Genomic DNA, 19379 nt, shown 5'->3' on the forward strand with positions numbered 1-19379 from the left:
TTAAGTTTTGGGGTTTTTTTCCCCAATAAACTTTTGGACGTGCCCAGAGAATTAGCAAGACTGATTACCACAAAAAAGACATTGAGGTGCAGGAACGGGTCCAGAGAAGGGCAACAAAGCTGGTGAGGGGTCTGGAGAATAAGTCTCATGGAGAGCGGCTGAGGAAGCTAGGCTGTTCAACCTGGAGAAAAGGAGGCTGAGGGGAGACCTTATCGCTCTCTACAACTATCTGAAAGGAGGTTGTAGTGAGGCGAGTGTCAGTCTCTTCTCCCAAGTCACAGGTGATAGGACAAGAGGAAATGGCCTCAAGTTGTGCCAGGGGAGGTTTAGGATGGATATTAGGAAAAATTTTTACACCGAAGGGTTTATTAAACATTGGAATGGGCTGCCCAGGGAAGTGGTTGAGGCACCATCCCTAGAGGTGTTCAAAAGATGGGTTGACATAGTGCTTAGTGGCATGGTTTAGTGATATTTTTTATCAGTTAGGTTGATGGTTGGACTAGATGATCTTAAAAGTCCCTTCCAACCTAGACAATTCTGTGATTAGCCAAAGTAGATGATGTACAAATACAACAATTTTTAATGGACCTTTTTTATTCTTTAAGTAAAGCCAGATAATACATCATAGCGATTTGTACTTATCACAAAATGCATGTGAAATATTTGTCAAGTTATAATGTATATCCGGGGTACATTGATTAAATGTCATTTGGTTAAGGTGGAGGTTGGAAGAGCTAAATATTTGATTAGCAGAGAATTCATAACTGTCAGCTTTTTTTTAAAGTTAGTGCTTGTTTTGGATGTATCAGAGACGTAATGTAATGAGGTGGATCTATGGACAAAAGAAGAGCTATCACTAAAATAGATAGCACGTGCAATATAATATATATAATGTGAAATAGATGCATGCATAATTTTAAATAATTGCTGAAAACATGCTCATTTACTTTATATACTTGCATACTAAAAGTTAAGTCACTTCCCCCCCCCCCCCCCCCCCCCCCCCGCCCCCAAATAATAGCTCTTCAGACTACTGCAAGTTTGGAATAACTTCACGAATTAATTTTTCTTTTTTTGTGTGCATTTATGTATGCAGGTCTTATCCAGCCAATCCCAAGGAATAGCCAGTTCTTCCAAAATTATTTTAACAATAACTTTGTGAATGATGCAGACAGACCATACAAATGTTTCTATTGCCATCGAGCCTATAAAAAATCTTGTCATCTTAAGCAACACATCAGGTAAAATAAATACAAAGAAGAAAGGAAATGTATGTAATAACAAAATTATGGAAAAGCATAAAATTTATGTAGTGTTTACTGAAAAGACTTTTTTTATTACTGTCTTGTAAGTGGTCAACCAGTGGTAATTGATTTTTCTGGTAAAGTTGGAGGAGGCTTTTGACTAATTCATACCTCTGTGCAGTCCTAGGAGTACAAGTGGTTGTGTTTAGTGTGCAGTTTAGTTTGTTAACACTTGGACTCTTTCTTTTTCCTAAACTATGTACAGAAAATAGCAAGCATTACATGTGGATTCTTGTTGTAATTTTGTATTTGCATACTCCAGATGATCTGCTTTTGAATGAACTATTTTTTGAGAAGGAAATTAGCTTTTTTTCCCCTGTGTACTAAATCTAACAGAATTTAGGCTTACATTGTAATCGAGTAAACATTCTTGGGGATCATTTTGTTGCCTGAAGTGCAGCTCAAGTTCCATACAGCCATAAGGATGTATGGCTGTGAGTGCTTACAGCCATAAGGTCATGGAGTCACAGAAAAACTTAGATTGGAGGAGAACCAGTGGAGAGAACTAATCCAACCTTGCTTTCAAAAGAAAGGGTAGCTTTGAAATTAGATCAGATTGCAGTTTTACAGGGAGTGAGCTTTGCCATTTAGTTGAGTTATAAATCAGGGAGCAACATTTGATAAACTGTGAATACTAGGATCTAAGGAGAGATTCCGTAAAGCAGGTGGCAATCTGCTTGTTTCTGCAATGTAAGCTCTGTACCGCTTTTTCACTTCCTGTAATTCAAATTGTGGCGAGTTCCTCGTGTTCTCCTTAGAAATCAAGTTCTGTACTGGTAGGTTCTCAAACTGGCTTGAAACAGTTCTTGATTTCTATATGCTGTCCACAGGAGGGAGGGGAAGCCTTGCAATAGTACATCTTTTCCTTTTGTAATACTGTTTTCACACAGCAGTCTGAAAGAATAGTTGTACTGTGCCTTGTTCAGGATGGACACAGTTCCTTTCCAAAAAGTTTCGTTATTAAACGTAGTAGTATACAATATGTGGAGGACCATATATTTTTTTTTTCCTCCAAACTTTTGGGGACATTGTTTTGGCTGAATTGAGGAAAATACATGTGAATGATAATGGCATATTTGGCATAGAAGAAATTCAACCAAGAGGTTTTAATTGGGGTAAAGTATGATCAGAAAAGGAGATTGGACTGTAGAACATAATTAAGACAGTACTGCTTCTAGCCCTGTCAGTGATGACGTGCAGGTTGTTTATAATTTATTAAAGCTTCAGTTTCTGGGTTTTCTTAACTGAAGCCTCTTCCATCCATACAGCAGTTGCCTTACTTTGATTTATTTTGCTCATTTTTAAAATTTAGTCTTCTAATAACTTCATAAATCAAACTCTTAAATCTACTTTACCTTCTGCTTTCTCTTCAAAAGGTCACATACTGGTGAAAAGCCATTTAAGTGCTCTCAGTGTGGAAGAGGTTTTGTGTCAGCTGGAGTTCTGAAAGCACATATTAGAACACACACTGGATTGAAAGCTTTTAAGTGTCTTATATGCAACGGGGCCTTCACTACTGGTGGTAGCCTCAGGCGACATATGGGGATCCATAATGACCTTCGACCGTATATGTGTCCATATTGTCAAAAAACATTCAAAACATCACTAAACTGTAAAAAACACATGAAGACTCACAGGTATGTTTACGATTTTTATATGAATCCTTTGATGTATTTCAGTAACCCTTCCTTAAAGATACTTGGAAAGGCAGCTTCGTTCTGTATCAAATGCTAATAATTGAATAAGGATGTTTATTTATGGGTAGCAAACACTTAGGTAGCTCCGAAGGTATAGTAAATTCTGGTGTGTAAAAAAATTTTCACATAAATAGAGTAACTGTCTAACTGAAGCCATAAAAAGACCTTTTTACCTTTCTTTGCAGATATGAACTTGCACAGCAACTTCAGCAGCATCAGCAGTCTGCTTCAATAGATGATTCTACAGTAGATCAGCAGAGCATTCATGTTTCTACACAGATGCAAGTGGAGATTGAAAGTGATGAGCTACAGCAGCCAGAAGCTGTTGCAACAGACCAGCAGGCTATTTTAGAATTGGACCAGCAGCCAGTAGTGGGTACAGAAGAAACAGCGCTAGAACAACAATTGGCTGATCAGCCTTTAGACCAAGATGAGGGTGAGTATTTAAAATATGACAAGGTTTATAATGAGGTAAGTTTACAAGTTCTCAAATAACCTTTTCTTCACAAATTTACTTGAAGAATACATGGGGTAAAAGCTAACTCCTTAAAGCATGTTGTACAGTTTCTTTCATTCGTTAGCATTCAGGTTTACTATTAAAAATATAAAAAAATTGAGGTTTGCACTATGTAGTTGTATCAAGCAGAATTACAAAATAAATATCCAGAAAAATAATACTAAGTGCACAAAACTTTACCACATCACTTCTATTATTAATAAAAGGCACTACTATATAGTCAACTTGGGAAGTAATACCTGTATTTTGAGGTGAGAGAACACAAAATATATCACATACTAGTTCTATTAGTAATAGTGGAACAAAGTTATTTTGGGTTTGCTTATTTGCTCTTTTTCATGGTGTAATGAGTTAAGTACTGCAGAGGAATATAAATAAAGCCTACAATAAGCAAAGATTTAAATACCTGTTCAGCTAAGATTTTTTTACTACTTTTTAATGCAGTAAAAATTCAGATGACTATAAAATGTAGAGTTTTGGAAGCAACTGAATTATCCAGTTAATTACATCTTCTTTTCTTGATTTTATTTTCTTTTTCTTTTTTTTTTTCCCCTTTTTTTTCTCCTCTTCCTTTCCCCATTTCAGATAGATTTGTCACATCCCAGCATGCTTTACAGGAAAATATCACTCAATTTGAACAACAAGCTATAACGCAGCAGCCATTTGATCAACAGGGCTTATCACAAGGTTAGTAAAAAATAACAGTTTTTAAAGTGATTTTTTTATATCTGACTTTACAGCATAGCTATCATAAATCGTTTCAAATGCGGGCGTTCACAGTCAAAGTAACTGCAATGCAGACAACTTGCAAAAACTTTTCCTTAAATTACTATTTTGAAACTGTATTTGGTAGGATATTTTGAAACATAAATAGAATTTGCTTTTATGAGCCGATGTTTAGTCATTACAGTATGAGGTTTATAGTCAGGCATTTCATATTCTTTCCCTGATTGTGTTTTGAAGTTGCTGTGACAGTAGACAGTTCACACACCTTTCTCCCAAAATATACATGCTCATAACCTGAGATGATCAGAAACACGGTCTAAGATTTGACTGAGTAGCTGTTGGGATTCATTGTGGAAAAAGAGTGCAAAATATAATCATGTAAAAATCATACTTTAACCACAGCGGTTTCCTTTTGTATTTTTTAAAGCTACATAAGTAACAAATTAAGAGATTGTAAACTTCTTTTGTATTTTACCTAAAAAATACTGAGAAATATGTGTAAGGCTTATGTAGCCTGCAGAGACTTGAAGAAATGACTGTGTTCCTTTCACTACTGGATTTCTTGAGTTGTTGCTTGATACGAAGCTACTGGTGGTTTTGGGGTTTTTTTGGTGGGAGGCCAGGGAAGGGGAGTATGTTCAAGGGGTTATAATTTGTTTTGGTAGGGAGGCGCACTTCACTGGCTGACCAGTTCATCTCTTCCTCCTTGTTTCTGACTCCAGCAAATAACTTCATATTTATATAACTGGTAACGAGTAACTGGAATTCAATCTGCTTAAACTTCTGTGTTCTTAAATTTCTTTCCCTCTTTAATTGTATAGTGCCTTTTTTGAAAATGTAATTGACTGTGCTAAGTTGCATGATGCTGAAGAAATAGTATCATTTTTTGCTAATTTTAATTCCTTAGGTTGTGCTGCTTTCTGTGTAACTGAGGGAAAAAAAAAACCCAACTCAGTCTCTGCCTTTATTAAACAAGATTGAATCAGGTCCTGTTAAAACCCTGTGGATTATTTTCATTAGTTACCTTTTAGAGTTTTCCAAATGAATGAAAAAAAGTACAACCTTTCACTCTGTGTTACTCTCAAGAGTGGTGGTGGTTTTTGTTTGGATTTTTACAGCTCCTTTGAATTTGAAAATCCGATATGTAAACCTTGTTTTCTTGCCTTATTTAGACTTCAGTTTCTATGTATGTGTGTCTTCTCCATTAAATAAATATTGAATATTGATTGATTTCTTGGGGAGGTGGGAGACTCTTCTAGATATTATAAAAAAATTCTTTCATCACCGGTACATTATAAAATTGTTACAGAGAATCAGAATGTTTTTTTCAGTGGTTCCCAGTGACAGGACAAGAAGTAACGAGCACAAACCTGAACATAGGAAATTCCATATAGACATGAGGAGGAACTTCTTTGCTTTGAGGGTGGCAGAGCGCTGGAACAGGCTGCCCAGAGAGGTGGTGGAGTCTCTGTCTCTGGAGACATTCAAAACCCGTCTGGACGCCATCCTGTGCGACCTGCTCTAGGTGGACCTGCTCTGGCAGGGGGGTTGGACTAGATGATCTCCAGAGGTCCCTTCACAACCCCATACCATTCCGTGATTCTGTGATTTGTGATGTGGGTTTTTGTAAGTCTCATTTGTATAAGATATTTCCTATTCTACTTGGAATCTCATCCACAGATTCCCAACTCTTTGAAGTTTCCTTGAAGATCCTGGAGCCCTTCAAATTTTTTGAATTTCAGGTAGGTAAGCATTTGCGCGGATGCATGCGTTAAATTGGTCGACCCTCTCCCTATGTCTGCATCTGTGCTTCATGCTCCTAATTTCTTTTTCCTATGAGCTAGGCAGAACATCCAAACTTAAAACACTATGTCTTTTTTATCCATGATATTTATAGGCTGTATTTTTGTTAAAATATTTTGGCTCAGTGTTTATTAATAAACCAACGTAGGAGTTTTTAAAAAATCGTCAGTAGGTTTTTGATTTTTCTTTTTCCTTTTTTCAGAAAAAAGGAACATCTTTGCATTTCAGACAGATGAGGCTGATCCTTAGGTCTGCACAGACCTGTCAGAACTTTGTTTATTCTTTCAGGTTTCTTTGTAATACTTCTGCAGAATTTCTGGTTTGTTCAGATAGATTTTCTTCTTTATATGTTCAGACTTGTAAAGAAGTGCTGATCTTATGAGGATGCTGCTGTATCATAACTTATTATTCATTTGAGCTAGATCTGAAGACTAAGAAAAAGGACCTCAGTGTTCTTTGTAGGTTACATATTGAGGCATCTTCATTTGAAGACGACTTAGGTCAGAACAACCAAATAGATCTTTCATCAGAAAATGTCTTTGGGTTATTGAATATCGCCTGTCACCAAATGTGTTTTCTTATAGGTTATGTCACCTTTTCTCCCTTTAAAGTCTCCCTGTAAGCATGGTTGAAAGTTAATAATTCGATTAGTGGTGATAGGAGGGTGATCTTGAAAAGATGTGAGAAGTCCAAATACTGTTATTCAGTACTGTTATTCAGCCCATACAAATATACCATTGCTACCAGACTGCTGTTTTGCTTTCCTAAGAAGTTAATCTCCAATGTCAGGACTTGGAATTCTGATTCTTTCAGTAACTATTTACACATTTATTCCGGTCAATACTGTTGAACTGGTTCCAAAATTTGCCTAGGAAACAAACCTGCAGAACATTTAATTGCTAGTCACTGACCCCCACTGAGATGCACATGTGCACGTAGATATGTTTGTAATGTTAGAATTCAAACGATCTGTCAGTAAAGACTTCAAGTTTTGTCTAAACTAAAATACTGTGTTTGCTATGAACTATCATACTGTTGTTTTCTTATTCTCATGTGCAAGACATATCTTTCCACTAGTAAACCGATTTCCAGGCTATTCTATTTTTCAGTATGTTTTGTTGATGTAGAAGATAATAGGTTGGATGATGTCCTAAAACCAAGAAAAAACAATCAATGCAAGTGATTACTTGTACTGAAGTAACACAAAATTCAATTCCAAGTGAAGAGGACTTTGTAGTAAGAGACTCCCCTTATTATACAGAGCTTAAGATGCTTTCTGTTCTTTGAAGATTAAGGAAAAGCTTCTGGAAAACAATATATAATGATGGAAACAGGAGCAGAAAATTAAGGTTGTTAAATTCATTTCTGAGACTGAATGTCTGGTTTTTGGTGTTTGGTGGGTTTTTTTTAAATGCTGCTCTGTAGAAATAGTATTGTTGTAGCAAATGCCTTTAGCATGCTCAAAATTGTCAGATCTTTTTAAAATTTTGAGTGGAAATTGACCTTCATACTAGGTGTTGAGCAAAAGGGGGATGCGTCATGTATATTCTTGTTACAGCATTGGTTTATATTTATTCCACAACTACTTTCAGAGATATTTCTTTCTTCAGTTTGTACCAAAATACCTCTAACTTCAGAATTTTTCTTCCTGAGTGTTTTGTTTCATGATCCTGGGAAATTTTTCAGGATGTCAATAACTGCTTTTATTAAAACACTGTGAAGTGAAACAGGCTGTGATATAGTAACTTTTTTCCTTCTTGGCTAGTAAAAATTACTTTACTGATTAAAAAAAAGTTTCAGGTTTTTTTAGATAGCTGTTTCTTTGTTCTTTTAATAGTTACGTCCTTTTTTTATGTGGGGCATGGAAGTGGCATCACTTTTGCTTCATTTTCCTGAGGCTTACTTTTTTTGTGTTCAAGTGTAGTGGGAATACCATTTTTCCATAAAGGTGCTTTTAAAATGTATTTGAAAATAGAAATTAGCAGCCCTCTTATCACTGTAAAGCTTTGCACCACTGTTCTTCAGGCTGCTTTTTTATTTGATCATTGAGGTGCAATGTTCATTCAGCATGTTGAATCTTTTTTTTCTTGTAATCTTGGTAGCTCTAGGAGAGAAAATAACATACAAGTTGCAGCATTAGGTTTGGGGATAAGTTACAACCTGACTAATAATGCTTTCAAGATTTGTTTACGTTTGTTAGTCTTCATTCCATGGTGTAAGCAATAGTATACAAGTAGGTTTTTTTCCCTATATTGATAATAGTATTCTGCTGTGAAAATATCTTTTGGGAAAATTTCTGCTTAAACTTAACACATCTCATTTTTTGATATACTGTATTTCAAAATATTCTTTAAGCATTGCTTTTTGGCCTTTGATGCTGTGGTCATCTGATGTGGATTTGTTTCTACCCTGTTTTCATAATCTTCACCCTTTTTGTCCACTAAAGGCAAACTGCACAGAAATAGTAAAATTGCTGCCCTTACCTTAATTACTGATAGTTGCGGTTTCACTTTTTTCCACGTGACATCGATTTTTTTAAACATTAGAAGTATTAGGGCCAAACCCTGCAATCTGAGCTATACTTCCCTGGCTCTGAATCATTGATACTCTCATTCCATTCATTCATTTAGAAAAGGAGGTGATTAAGATCTGATATTTCAGAAGAAAAAAAAAAAAAAAAATTTCAGGTCTTTGTGCTGGAAACGTGAATAAAAACATGTTTATTTTTTACTTTGCAGTTTGCCTTTGAGAGGCTCTACTTTACTATTATCTAAAGAGTGGGAATATGTGGAGGAGATCCAAAGTAGGAGAAAATGGGGTTACCTTATCAGAAACTGGAGTTCTCCTATTGGGTCATCTCCTCCACTCACCCGCCATCCTCCCCACTGAGCTTTGCATCCTTGTGATCGGCTTCCAGTGTAGTTAAGGGAGCGTGGTACCAACGTGGATAAAGGGAGATGGGTCAACCTGTTTGACACATGCATGCTTACATACAAGAAATTCAAAATTTCAATGGCTCTAAGGTAATTGTGGCACCCTGAAGAAACTTCAAACAGTGTTTTTCTGTGGAGGAGATTTTCCAATAGAATTCCAGCTAATGGTAAGTAACCCTGTTATGCATATTACGTAGATGCCAGAAACATTTGTGCATTTTTCCACTCAACAGTGAAGAGTATAAAATGAGTATTACTGTATAGTAATACTACTTAATATCTTTTGAAGGTAGTCTTCAGAAAAGTGTGGTGTAATTCGAAGTCCAATTCAGTGTATTTTCTGTGTGTGTGACTGCTTAATTTCTGGCAGGTTTTACAGTGAATGACAGCTACAATCAACAGGCTCAATTTCCAGCTGTACAGCAGCTGCAGGATTCAAGCACACTTGAATCTCAGGCTCTTTCAACGAGTTACCATCCACCAGCCCTTCTTCAGGTTCCAAGTACAGACACTATTAATGTGGTAAGTACTGCTAGAAGGCAGAATCCATTGTGCTCAGTGATGAATTTCTTTGAGCTATTTCATTGGTAATTAGGTAAACTGAGAAGTCAGAAGAGTTTCATGATTTCTTTTCTAGATTGCTTATGATTAACAACTGGAAAATAACAGGGCAGGGGGGAGGATAAGTGACTTGGCTACATGTTTCTAAAAAAGAGTTTTACCTTTTGGTGCTCTAGGCTTCAAAACAGACATAATGCTATAAAGTTCAATCATAAGCCTAAAACTAAGGAAAGGGCCTAATGTTATGAAATAACTTTACATTATTGCACTATATTCTGTCCTAATTCTTTAATTCCTATGGACATTGTTATGATCAAGCAGAAAAAATAACATTAGAAACACGTAGTGGTCCTGTGATGTGTATGATGTTCTTTTTTGGTTCTCATCTGGTTGAATTTGTAAAGGAGCTTAATAGCTAAAAATACAGTTTAAATATAACTCTTTATGATAGTAGCAGTACCTAGTATGAAGACCATCTGTAGTAATGTGTTTACCATGATGATCTGCATGTATTATTGTCTCTTCATGCTTGCTTGCAAAGGGCAAATGTCATTTAGAGAACTGAGGTGGGTTTTAGGATCTGGAAGAGTTTGAGTAATTTCAGCATACAGGCTTGGGAGTTTTTTCTTCAAATCTTGCAACATGCTGTCATTCTTGAGGCTTATTCTTAGCTGTTCAAAAGCTAGTTAAGTTTGTCACCACCACTGTGCATTTTGCCACTCAGTGTGGGGCTCATGCTGTTTAAAACAGCTGGTTTGGTGTTGAATTTAATCCCTCAAACACCAGAAGATTTACAAGACTCGAGACACGTTTTTGTCTAGATTCATAGGGAGGTGTAAGCACACCACCTTGTCTGTTTATTCTGGTTCAGTGGGTGCACATTTTGCTGCTTTCCTTTTCACTATGAAAGAGCGAGGTATCATTGCACTCCTAATTCCTCATCAAAAATTTAGGAAAGCATAATTTTGATTACTTGTGTTGACTGTAAATGTTGTCATTTTTTGTTGCCTATTTGTATGACTTTATTGCAGTATTGTGTTATTGAAATTTACGTGAGGCTTTGGTTTCTAGACTACTCGTTTGATCCAAGATCAGTCATCGCAAGAAGAACTTGAATTGCACACCCAACGGCCTCATTTTCTTGAGGATAATGAAGATCAAAGCAGGCGTTCATATAGGTTTGTTATACTTTTAGGTTTTGTCACAGAATTTCCTTAATGTTTTATGGCTAGTAATTATATGCAACTAATGAAAACAATTTTCTTCTAATAGATGTGAATATTGCAACAAAGGTTTTAAGAAATCCAGCCATTTGAAGCAACATGTACGATCGCATACTGGTGAGAAACCTTATAAATGCCAACTCTGTGGCCGTGGCTTTGTTTCCTCAGGAGTTCTTAAGTCACATGAGAAGACTCATACAGGTAACGGAGTATTCCAGCTCTATATTAGCTTAACGCACATTTGGGTTTTGTAAATGTCCTGTATAAGTAAACTTAAACAAAGGCATGCTACTTATTTGTTTCTGTTACTTTAAGGAGTTAAGGCATTCAGCTGTAGCATTTGCAATACCTCCTTCACAACTAATGGCAGCCTTACCAGGCACATGGCAACTCACATGAGCATGAAGCCTTACAAGTGCCCATTCTGTGATGAAAGCTTTCGAACAACTGTTCACTGCAAAAAACATATGAAAAAACATCAGGCAGTCTCCTCACCTGTAGCAGCAGCTACAGAAACGGGAGGGGGAGGTAAATTATTTCATTTTTACTCTTTTAGTCCTTACTGCATAACAAGTACAAATGTTTCAGTGGATTACATGAATGCTGTAACAGTAATGTTATAAATTAGCTTTCCAGCACGGATAATGTCTAATGTCCAGAGCCACTGAAATTGCTGTAATATAAATTGTTTAAAGAAATCAGTTTCCCAGGAGTCTTCCAGTGTATTCAAGGTACTGTAGGTTACACAGTTATTTTAGTGCATCACTAGTAGAACATTTTTTGTCCTAAATTACTTATACCTGTATATAATTATTTTAAAAATAAAAATTATAAATCCAACTTTATTTCCAAGAAACACAGACATGAATAGTTAGACCTCTGAAAGAGATTTAAGTTTAAGCATGTAATGTGGTAGCCATGTGTTTAATAATAAAACCTTGTATTTTTATAATTTCATCTGATAGATTAAGCTAAACAGACGTGTTTTTTTTTTCTTAAAAAAGTTGCATGTGTTGAAGATGATGATGAAAACTCTGAAAGAACTTCCAGAAAATCTCGTCCTGGTGTCATAACTTTTACAGAAGAAGAAACAGCAGAACTGGCAAAGATTAGGCCTCGAGAAAGTGCCACTGTCTCAGAAAAAGTTCTTGTCCAGTCTGCTGCAGAGAAAGACAGAATTAGTGAGATGAAAGATAAGCAAGCAGAACTGGAAGCAGAGCCCAAATACGCCAACTGTTGTAGTTATTGCCCCAAAAGCTTTAAAAAACCTAGTGATTTGGTCAGGTAAGGAACGGAAAAGCTTTGCATATTTTCAATTTCTAAATTGTTCACCAGAAACTTAGCAGTAACAGTTTCATATAACTTCTTTATGCCTAAGCTGAAGTTTGACTTGTATTTACATACATTTTTCTTTTTCAGAAAGGTTTAAAAATGTGTCAAAATATTACATATTCTTAATATGACTAAACCAGCCTTTTTATATTTCTCTTCCTGCAGTATTGAAATTATTATTATGAAGTTTTAGAATAAATGTTGTTCTTGTTATAGGACTTGCATATAAAAACATATAAGAATCAGTTTGAAAACGGGCAAATGCTTAAATAATCTTTTTTACTAGTTCTGCTTGAAGTAACGTTAATTTAAGTATTCAATTAAATCTAAAATTAGTAAGATACAAAATAAATGTTTCTAATGACTGCTATAAAAGTAGAAATTCATGTATTTGTGTGTTCTGGAATTGTTAGGCATGTTCGTATCCATACTGGAGAGAAGCCATATAAGTGTGAAGAATGTGGAAAGAGTTTCACTGTAAAATCCACTCTAGATTGTCATGTTAAAACACACACAGGTCAGTAAGATTTTGAATGTCTTTGTTTAGAAACCAGTTACTTTCTTGACAGGCTGTTTTAACTACACATTTTGCAAGGGATGGTATGTTTTACTATAATGACACTATTAATGGCAGCACCAGGTGGGATTTGGTACTTACTGCATCATCAAATAAATCGCACGATATTTTGAGTAAACCATATTATTACAGCCTTCTGTATTAGTTGGCTTACAAAGCGTCATAGTCTTAGCTTGTGAAAAAAGTATGAGGTGTCTATAATACTTTAATTTCAAATCTGCTTTAGCATTTCAACACTAAACAATCTTCCTGAGCAAGAGGATGGAGTTGTATTTTCTAAATCTCCATTTTTTAAAATCTCCATATAAATTTTATAAATCTCCATTTTATGAATGGACAGGATTTTATAAAATCAAGTTTAAGAAAAAAATAATAAATGTTAATGTTTGTGCTGCTAAGTAGGTTACTTTGAGGTGGTTGGTGTTTTGTTTTTAGAATATTATCTCACAAAATTGATTTGTTTCCTACTTGTAATCCATTAATACTAGTCAGTATTGAGGTAGAGGCTGAAATAGAAGACAGAAGAATAAAGCTGCAGGAATTAAAAAGGAAATCAGTGGCTGAAGAGGTCAGGATGGAACTTCTAATTCTCCAGTTTCATGAGATGTATAGTTGAAACAACTTGATTAGTCAGGAAGATGACATGATGAGGAGGACAGAGGCATCAAGCATCAAGGGGACCAAATAAGATTCTGCATAAAAGTTTTAACAGCATATTAAGTTTTAAAAATAGGAAAAAATTTAGATACCTTTCATTAATATCCTAAACTCATTTGAAAAGAAGCCAAAATTATAAAGAAAAAAGGCTAGTTATTCCAAACTTAGTCTGTTCAAATTAGTTTAGAATCTGTATTTTTTTTAAATTGTTCAGTGCTATTGATTTTTAGAGGTTTTATCACTTATCTTACTGGTTTTGAATCTTTTCCAGGCCAGAAGCTCTTCAGTTGTCATGTATGCAGTAATTCTTTTTCTACAAAAGGGAGTCTAAAAGTCCACATGCGTCTGCATACAGGAGCAAAGCCCTTTAAATGTCCACACTGTGATTTACGGTTTCGTACTTCAGGGCGCAGGAAAACCCACATACAGTGTCATTATAAACCAGAGACAAAGAAAGTTAGGAAGCCTGTCACCCGTACTTCAGCTGAGGGACTCCAGCCAGTCAGTCTTCTTAATTCATCCTCAACAGACCCTAACGTTTTCATCATGAATAACTCCGTTTTGACGAATCAATTTGAGCAAAATTTACTTCAGCAAGGACTTGTGGGCCAGGCTATCTTGCCTGCTTCAGTGTCAGGTAAACATGGATGACTTCTTAGTGGTGGTGTTGAGATCAAGTAGTGAGCTTTGCTTTCTGCTAGAGTTCAGAAAATTATGCCAAACACTACTTCCAAACCGGTATAGAGTTTATTGAATTCACGATTCAATGCATGGTGGTGACATAAATTTAAATAAATTTTAAGAGTGAAGGGGAAAATGTATGCAGTTCACCTAAAAGGATCTCTTCAGTTCTGCTGTGGTGTTACACTGCAGGAAGGAAGAAAATACAGATAACAAGTAGATGGAATACTTGTATTCTTTTTGGTAATACTCTGTCACCTTTTCTTGAAAAGAAGCACAACAGTTATTCTGTAATCTTTCCATTCCATGAATGGAAATTGTTTGTCTAAGTGCTAGCTGGGCTCAGGCAAAGTTGGGACAGGGGCAGTTTTAAGCAGAATAGTGTTGAGGTGTATGGTAATGTTCCCTGGTACTGTTAAATTTACTACTTAAATGGGTCTTGGACTGTCTGTCTGTCACTTCTGAAAGTGAGACTTTGATTTTCTGTTCTTCTTTGGTACATCTTTCAGTGCCTGTTTTATGATTTTGAAGGTATGGCCACAAATTCACAGTAATGTGTCAGTGTCATGTTTACCTGTAGCCATTCCAGTTTATCCTATTTGACCTAAACTGTTGTCCAAAACCAACAAGGTATTGGTTGTTTGGAAGATACTGGTATTTGACAGGCACAGTTAGTGATAAATTAAAAACTGTCTGATGTTTGCTTGGATTTTTGAGTGAACACAATAAGGAGGAGTCTTTAGCATGTTCAGATGTCCTAGAAAGAGGCAGGAGCCTTCTTAATTGAAATAAGTAACGTGGGTTTTGCGCAGAGTAGATCTTTCTTGGGTGCATTTTAAGCAGATTTATTATATTAGAAGATTTTGGAGAGGGAAAGATAGATGGTTTTGAAGCATCAGCTGAAGAGATGGGTTGATCATATTGAAGGTGTTTGGAGAAGAAGGTATGTTAAACAAAGGTGACTTTTTCCTTATATTTTTTCAAGATCTTTTATAGAGATGGTCTATTCGACTTTTGAAATTAGGAGCTTTCAAGTTTTAAAGATTTCATATTTTAAATGCTAATGTACCTTTATTTCCATCCACGTGTGTACATAGGATGAACTTTGAACCCTCTTGAACAATGTTTGTGCTGTGCAAAATTGTGGCAGTAGCTTTCATGTGTATGTTCAGTCAGAACATATGTATCATGTGTGAGTGCTGCTTCTATTTAGGCATGGCACGCTCTCCAAGAAAATTTATACCAAACTTCTCCAAGCTTCCAAAGCTACTCTGGAGTGGTTCTTGTTTTATAAGGTGCTGGCTAATGCTTAAATAATAACAATCCTTAAATTACATAGAATTTATGAAGCTTTAAAATAGGCAATCGTCTACTTCAGATGATTTTTTCATGGCATGAATAAATGTGTATCTGTGCATAGCTTTTGTAATGATTTAATTTCTAAAAATAAACAAGCTAAAAAAGGCAGTCAGTAATGATAAAGAAAAACATTATAATATAACTGTTTTCTTTGGTAGCTGGAGGTGACTTAACTGTGTCCTTGACAGATGGTAGCTTGGCCACTCTTGAAGGAATACAGTTACAACTTGCTGCTAATCTGGTTGGACAAAATGTTCAAATTTCTGGAATAGATGCCACCAGTATTAACAACATAACATTACAGGTAGGTTACACGCAGTTTCTTGCTTTTAATTTTATAGAGTCACTTTGAGAGCTATAGGAGGTTTAATGAGCGCATGTACTTCGGGAAGAGTTCCCTCAAGTTGAGTAAGGCACACGGCAATACCGTGCTGTATCAGTTGCACCGTGTTAGAAGACTTAGACAATAGCTGCACTGTGGTGTTTTCTTTCTGTTATGGTTTCTTTCAGTTTTTCAGGCTTTTTTTTACAGCCTAGGGATTTTGGCAGATTGCTTTAAAATCTGTATATTTTTTTTTCTTTTAATTGCATTTTGTCTTTTCACGCATTTTAGGCTAGGGTTCCCTACCCCCTCTCCTGAAAGAAACCCCCTGCAGAAACAAACCAATCAAAATTATTGCATGGAATGTTCTTAACATAAGACACTGGTGTTATTTGGCAAGTTTTTAATACTTGGATTCACAATTTAAATTCCCATTGAGCTTGTAAAATGAACAACAGAAAAAGATGAGATGATTTTAAATACAAATTTTTAAATGTAATTATGCGAAGGAATGATTTTCATGGACTCAGTTGTGTTTGATCAGTTTCACAAAATCATTGAGGTTGGAGGAGACCTCTGGAGGTCACCAGGTCCGCAAGGTCAGGGAAGGGTCCTCTTCAGAGTTGTATCGGGCTGCTCTACTGAGTCTGACTACTCAAGAGCTTTTTAGCATAAAATGAAGACGACCGTGTTTTAGTTTTGTTTCCCCAATCGCCAAACACTCATCTCTAAAGAGTAAAATACCTGCTTTTAACTATGGGAGCAGAGATATTTGTGAACTGTGATGTTAATGAGCCCTAGGAGCTGAAAAAATAGATAATTTCTCATATCAGTCTTCTCTCTGCTCCATGTGTTTTCACTTTCAAAAACCTGAGGACAGTGATAAGTGTTACATGCCACAGTGAGACAGTACAGAGTGGCAGCATTGTGTGTACCTGGTGCCCAGCATGCTCATCTGTAATTATGATCTTGGTTTCCCAAAGTTTACTGAGGGAAGAGAGGGAAGAATCTATGGCTGAAGCCGAACAGACTGTTTACATAGCGACTATGGAGACTGACTATATACAGATGCTTAAAAAATAAATTTAAGTTTGAAGTGTTTGTTAAACTTTAAGTATTATATAATCTATAAAATATTAAATATTGCTTAATATTATATATAGTCTTAATGCAACCTTTTGAATTTTGGATTTATGTTAAGACGTAACCCTTATTTGTTAACTTTAGATTGATCACATTGAAAACTTGCTTTTCAGATTGATCCAAGTATTCTACAGCAGACGTTACAGCAGAGTAATTTACTTGCTCAGCAGCTAACTGGAGATCCCAGTATGGCTCCACAGAATCCCTCCCTACAGGCAACAGAAAACGCAGTGCCAGCTAATGTGGTTATTCAGCCTATATCAGGCCTGTCTTTGCAGCCCACAGTAACATCTTCTGCCAACATGACAATAGGATCCCTCTCTGAGCAAGAGTCTGTGCTGACAACCAACTCTAGTGGTAAGCAGTGTCAATAATTTTATTGTGCATTGAATTTCTTAATTTTAGTTATGGTATTACCCACAGTGAGAAAATCCCCCCCCCCAATACCTCATTTAATAAAATAAGCATACAGTTCTTGGGTGAGCATCTTCAACAAATTTTACAACTTTGTGTTACCATTTTTGAATATAATTTTTTCAGAAGGTGAACTATATAATGAAAATATTGAAGAACACTTATAGTCTTCAGGAGCATATAAAGTCTTCTGATGATCTTAACCCGCAGAGGAATAAACTGGATATGAAAACAATTTCTTCTTTAGGCTACAAGTTCTAGCATCTTACCTTGGCTACATCTTTTATAGTAGTTTAGAAAATAATATATTATTTACTTTAAAAAGCTGTATCTATTATAAAGAAAGGATCTTCATGGAATTTTTTTTGTTCTACCCACTTAAATTTAGGTGCACAGGACATCTCTCAAGTCATGACTTCACAGGGTATGGTATCATCTTCAAATGGACAACATGAGATAACATTGACCATAAATAATTCCAGCTTGAGTCAAGTTCTAGCTCATGCTTCAGGTTCTACAACTACAAGCTCATCAGGAAGTCCTCAAGAGATCACTCTTACAATATCTGGTTAGTATTTCTAATGATCCTTGAAGGTACAAGATCTCTATTTTTTTAAGGTAGCAATTTCACTGTCCACAACTTTTCCATGGTACATTTTTTATATTATCAGCATTAAAAGATATTCCCCAAATCTGCTTTTGAAAACCAAATACATTTGCTATGAGGATGCATGTTAGGTTGGTTCCCTATTTTATTTGTAGCCTTGAGTCAACAGATGTTTGACTCGGTGGCAAAGCCCCGTATAACCCGTTCTTACTTCCTTGCTGTGCCTCACTTAGGGTAGTGCAACTCCTGGGTAGTACTGGGACTGGAACAAGCAGAACAGGCATTGGGGATGAGATTATTTAATCTAGTTTTCTTTAAGTGCCTGTGGAACCATGTTCTAATAGATACTGTGGTCATTTTTCGAGGTGTGCTTACTGTTCAGTCTTTGTAACAATGTGGTTAATACTTTAGGTCTCTTTGAATAAATTTAGACCAACTTTCTTACTGCCTCTAAGAGACTGATCCTATATACACTATAAATATCTTTGTTTCCTACAAACAGTTTGTATTTTGTAACATAGCATCTCTTTAATAGATCCAGTGTAATATTTAGTGCTTTTCTCCTTCTTTTCCTTTCTTTTTTTCTTTTTAATTTCTTTCTTTTCCTTTTTTCTTTTTCTCTTTGCTTTGTGTAACGTGTTTAGTATTTTTAAGTGTCATGACAATAATGTCCATGTTAAGGTGTCACAGTCCCCCACCTATGTTTTTCTGTTTGTTAATGGATGTTCACTCATCTAAGGAAAATGAGGTGTAGGTGTCCAACAACTGATAGAATCTGCTTTCAGTGTCTGTATGTTTTGTGCTTGTTGACGGTTCCACAAAATTAACATCATGTGAAGTAATGTATTTACAAAAGAGGACATGTTCAGTGTAATTCATATAGTATCCGTATCCTACTTATTCATACAGTAGATCGAAAAAAAAAATAAATCACATTTTAACCATATGCCTTTAGTTTCGCAGATTTTATAGTTTACCTAGATAAGTAAGATCATTATTTGTCTAAATATTAATAATCTCGGGTATTTCTCTACATGTTAGTGTCTAGATATGCATAAACACATCTGTGCTAGAAACTTGTCAAACATCTGCATAAAAATTTGCATGTGTAGAAATGAATTTTGGATTTTGGTTGTATTTTCAACTTTTATTATATTTTGATCACTTGTTTATAGTTCTAAGCACAGTAGCAGAATAATGTTGAGACTTTTAAAGTTATAACAGGACTAATTTCAATTCAGGTCAAGATCTTATTCAGCATAATTCTGGAAGCAGTGATCTGAATAGTGGCTTAAGACTGACAGCGCCAACCATCAACAGTCAGACTACAGGCGCTACATTAACTATAAGCAACGACCAGCTTCTTTCTCAGGGCACTTCACTAAATGCTCCAGGTAAGCAGACAGTGATTTTTCCAATTTAAAAATAACATTTTGTTAAAAAAAAAATATTAGACCAGGTAACTAAATCTGAAATGGTATAATCTTGCACATTACAATTCAGGAACTACATGACTTTGTGTG

The 19379-nt window shown here is 35.7% G+C and overlaps 1 protein-coding gene across 1 annotated transcript in view; it reads left to right on the forward strand.

The window, feature by feature from the left end:
* The window catches only part of ZNF236 (zinc finger protein 236), a 70824-nt gene that overhangs the window by 34808 nt on the left and 16637 nt on the right, over nucleotides 1-19379 (forward strand). Inside the window, exons 12-26 of the mRNA XM_074146861.1 lie at nucleotides 1097-1241; nucleotides 2681-2941; nucleotides 3187-3437; nucleotides 4104-4205; nucleotides 9351-9502; nucleotides 10613-10719; nucleotides 10814-10965; nucleotides 11080-11292; nucleotides 11769-12048; nucleotides 12510-12613; nucleotides 13602-13967; nucleotides 15529-15674; nucleotides 16949-17192; nucleotides 17638-17817; nucleotides 19098-19250. Of these exons, the coding sequence (XP_074002962.1) occupies nucleotides 1097-1241; nucleotides 2681-2941; nucleotides 3187-3437; nucleotides 4104-4205; nucleotides 9351-9502; nucleotides 10613-10719; nucleotides 10814-10965; nucleotides 11080-11292; nucleotides 11769-12048; nucleotides 12510-12613; nucleotides 13602-13967; nucleotides 15529-15674; nucleotides 16949-17192; nucleotides 17638-17817; nucleotides 19098-19250 (2856 nt within the window). The remainder of the gene's footprint in view (nucleotides 1-1096; nucleotides 1242-2680; nucleotides 2942-3186; nucleotides 3438-4103; nucleotides 4206-9350; nucleotides 9503-10612; nucleotides 10720-10813; nucleotides 10966-11079; nucleotides 11293-11768; nucleotides 12049-12509; nucleotides 12614-13601; nucleotides 13968-15528; nucleotides 15675-16948; nucleotides 17193-17637; nucleotides 17818-19097; nucleotides 19251-19379) is intronic.

This window comes from Numenius arquata, chromosome 4 (assembly GCF_964106895.1).
Source record: "Numenius arquata chromosome 4, bNumArq3.hap1.1, whole genome shotgun sequence".
Taxonomy (NCBI): Eukaryota; Metazoa; Chordata; class Aves; order Charadriiformes; family Scolopacidae; genus Numenius; species Numenius arquata.